Source organism: Bidens hawaiensis, unplaced genomic scaffold, assembly GCF_021521415.1.
Source record: "Bidens hawaiensis isolate Kalapana, Puna unplaced genomic scaffold, B.hawaiensis_p1.1 tig00044169_1, whole genome shotgun sequence".
Classification (NCBI taxonomy): domain Eukaryota; kingdom Viridiplantae; phylum Streptophyta; class Magnoliopsida; order Asterales; family Asteraceae; genus Bidens; species Bidens hawaiensis.
The window spans coordinates 24614-28633 of record NW_027497840.1 but is presented as its reverse complement, the minus strand read 5'-3'; the positions used below and the strand labels follow the sequence as shown (position 1 = coordinate 28633).

General features: G+C 39.9%; 1 protein-coding gene across 2 annotated transcripts; it reads right to left on the bottom strand.

Moving 5' to 3' along the window:
* Positions 1 to 373: 373 nt before the first annotated feature.
* Positions 374 to 2897, bottom strand: LOC143594759 (uncharacterized). Of its 2 annotated transcripts, none has more exons than XM_077073995.1 (2): positions 2756 to 2897; positions 374 to 2432 (listed from the first exon to the last, which is right to left on the bottom strand). In XM_077073995.1, exon 2 carries the CDS (start codon positions 2428 to 2430, stop codon positions 487 to 489), a length of 1944 nt encoding a protein of 647 aa, XP_076930110.1. In that variant the 5' UTR covers positions 2431 to 2432; positions 2756 to 2897; the 3' UTR covers positions 374 to 486. The 2 variants fall into 2 exon arrangements, with proteins under 2 accessions (XP_076930110.1, XP_076930109.1); XM_077073994.1 differs by lacking the exon at positions 2756 to 2897 and adding an exon at positions 2555 to 2695.
* Between the last annotated feature and the right edge of the window lie 1123 nt (positions 2898 to 4020).

The window sequence follows — 4020 nt, the reverse complement described above, 5'->3', positions numbered from 1 at the left end:
GATACAGAGAGTCGGGTTAAAGGTCGACGTGTTTATAGAGAGTGGAGGATTCCATTACCATTTGGTTTTGCTTTGATTGTTACACTTTTCTTTCCACTTTTTATTATCTTCTTGTTTCTTGTTTGAATTCGGTCCTATCTATCTCTAAGATGGGATCTAGGGTTTCTTTCTTGTTGGTTGAAACTTTTAATTATTTGTAGTGAATGGTTATCGAAGTTGTTGATTAAGAACTGTTTGTGTTAAACCGTGTCTTACTATTGTTTGCGTTTTCATTTGCATCAAGTGAAAGTGAAAGTGAAAGTGAAAGTCAAAAGAGTGATATGTTAAATTCCTACATTTATCTTCTATGTAACTAGATTTCTGAGACCAAACTCGTCTACAACCTACAAACTGATGTGCCAATACAACATAAAAACAAAGATCTACTGATACGCAAAACAAACATTTATCTAGATTACTACTACCAAAACAAACATTAAACTAAACTCACTCTCCCTTCATGCTACCAACCTTCTCAAGAACCTCTTTTATCCCTCCTTCCAGAGTTGCCTTCAAATCCGCCCTCATTTCAGTCTCTTCACACCCCTGCACGATCCCCATCATTGACTCGAGCTTCTGCTTGATAAACTCTAGGCCCCCATCAGTGACTCCAGCATCTTTCTTCCCATCAGTTTGGTGGCCTGGCCCTTCTTTAAAGACAGAGCTCCGGTAGGATGAAATGAAGTCAGTAACCGCAGGGGCGTTTTTGTCATTAGAAGACGTCGGATCAAGAGCCACACGCAGCAGCCCGTGCAACACCTTGTTCACATTCACACCTGCACTTGGTTCTTCTTGAGATTCCGACCCTTTGTTCACCCCTCCGTTTTGACGGGTTTTCTTCCTGCTACTCTTCTTTGACGAAGAATCTTTAACACGTTTTACAGCCTTTTCCGAAACCTTCTCGGGTTCAAGCTCGGGCTTGGCCTCGAGTTTGGATTCTTTAAACGAACCTGAACCCGGACCTGAACCGAACGCTGAAAGCCTCCCACTCCCGACCGGACTATAATAAGGTGGTGAAAGATACTTGCTTTTCTTCCTTTGGCGAGGCGACATCGTTTCGTCTTCAACACCGCCGCCGCCATCACCACTTTCATGGTCGCTTTCGGGGGTAACCGATACCACTACCTCCTTCCGTTTTCTCTTACCAGAACCGCCATTTTTGGCGATTGTCGATTTCTTGGATTTAGCCGGCTCGTCTTCTTTCAACAACTCGGCCACACTCTTTTGTTTCCGATTTTGATGCAACTTATCGCCGCCATTGTCTATGCTTTCCGAAGGGCCTTTAATATCAGAATCAGCAACAACCCCACCTTTTGACTTGTCTTCAAGACCCTCAATACACATTGGATCATGATATTTCACCAGCAAGTGACCACCTTTTTGGCTATAAAACGCACTCAAGAAGCTTTTCAACAAAGTGAGTTCAAGCTCCGCTCGTCCTGCACTGGGGTCCAAGGTAGCCGAATCTTTCAAGGTTGTAAGAAGATGAGCCGGCTTGATTTGGTCCAAAAAGACTTTAACCGTGTTCCCTTTTGGCACAGGCACTCCTTCCTTAACCCCTCTGTTTAACACACCAACATGGTCAACTCGGTTGACCGTTTGACATTTACACATCAAACCTTCCTCCACAAGCCTACTAACTTCCTCAACAGCCATTTGAACCGCATACACGAACTTCTTCGATTCACTCTGTCTTGACATTTCTTGAAAGTGGTCGATAAAGGGCTTTAACTGTGACGGGGTGCACCAAGAAAATGACCCGTCTCCAAAATGCGCAACCAAGATTTGACCTTTGTGTTTCAATCTTGCTGCGTGATCCGATGCATCAGATGGGTCGTATATCTGACCCGGCCACCATGGGTGACTCTTGATTTTCCCCCACACAAAATCCCCAACAATGAAACCGTGATCTTCATGTTCTTCCTGCTCGTTTTCTGCTAACTTTTCACCAGTATCTTCCCGATTTTCAACCATTTCCTCATCCAAAATCTTGCTTCCATTTTCATTATTATTCTGTTTCTCCACGGATAAACCGATTTCCAAAGAACCATCCACATCCATAGCTACAGCTGCTCCATTCTCATCGCGATTTACATCAATACCCTCATCAACATCATCATTACCATCCGACTTACCAAAAACCCCTTCTTCCACATGTTCAACACTCTTCATAACCTCGTCTTCTTTATCGTTTTGAACCATCTCAACAACCGAAACCTCCGTCTTTTCGACAACAGTAGTTGTTACAACCTCCACCCCCAAATCATCACCACCAACTGTTTCCTCCAAAGTCGGTCTCAAGATCGTGTTCGCATCTTCATCTAATTGAGAAATTAAAGAACCCCCAGTTAGGGTTTCATCTGCAATCTTGTTCGCATCAAATACTTCCATTTCTGAAAACAATTAAACAACACAAAATCAAAATTCAACCTAAATTTTTAAACAAGAAACAGTAAAACCCAAAATTAACATAAAATTATTAAATATCGAAATTAAACTTAAAGATTCTCAATACCCATCAATCAAAAACCGATTTTTAGGGTTTTGAAACCGCCATTGACAGATGAAGGCTTGCTATTAGGTGAAACCCACTGACACACCCACTTAAAATCAACGAAATCGAAGCAATAATCATATGGGTTTTACACGAAACCCTAAATCTACAAACGCGAGTGAAGAAATAATAATAATAATAATAATAATAATAATAATATACCTGTTTGTGGCGGAATCTTTAGAGGCAGGAGTGAATTAATCGCTATCAAGGTAGGTGGGTTTTATTAAGAAGTCGACAAATAATGGAAAAAAGATGGATATATTGAGTGTGAGAAAATTGGGAAAAACAAATTTTATCGAAGAAGAGAATCGAGTTAATTGCAAAATGATAAAGTCACCAGGCGGTGATATGTTGTATACACCGTTAGTGGACATTAAAACTTAATTCAAACTATATTTATTTTTGTTTTACGGAGGAAACGAATTTTTCAAATAGGTTACTGGCTAAATTTAATATTTAAGTATATGGAGATGCATCCGTCTTTTGATTTAAGAGAAATTCCTATCTAAGACAAACGCTCATAAATACTCACTTAATCGCGTAGTGATGAGATAAATTTCAGTTCAATTATCCAACTAATGAACCTCACTTACTCGCGTAGTCTGTAATCATCACCTGGTGCCGCTATAACTAAATGATAGTGGTGAGCAACTTAACCGCTATAACCGTTAACCGAACCATAACCGTCATAACCGAACCGATTTTCACCGATAACCGTCATAACCGGTGGGTCGGTTTTAATGAATTTTTTAAAACCGTCAAATGTGGGTCGGTTTTGGCTAAAGATACTTCCAAACCTGCCATAACCGAACCGACCATTTACTTAACCAACAATATGTGTGGGACTTACTTTCAGTAAACATATTGTTAGATTATACCATTTTGATGTTTTCGGTTCAACTTTGTTATCAAATTAACTTAAATTCCATTATATTTAATATTTGATATTAATATTATGAATTATATATTTTGTTGAATTATATCATGTCAGTTTTTTTAATATTTGGTGCAAACTTTTAGGCCCAATACATTGTTTTTGGTTATGGTTGACCGACCCATAACCGACTCGTTATAACCTTCAAAACCGATTAACCGTAACCGCCATAATGGATCGGTTATTGTTACGGTTATCTATTAACCGACATATCGGTTATGGTTATGGTTATGGGTTTGACCCAAAACCGCCCCAAACCGACCCATGCACACCCTTACTAAATGATAAGGGTTGAAATCGAACCTAGGCAGCGGCATACCTACTAAGGAGCCCTCGGGTGCACGGACGCCCAATGGTTTTTGAAAATTCCGTAGAGACGATATAGAAAAAATTTTAGTGAGCCCATAAGAGTTTTAGAGGTGAACTTATATTAACAAGTTAGGTGTTGGTCTAGTGGTAAAATATTATTTCTTGAGCTTTCTCTGTCCAT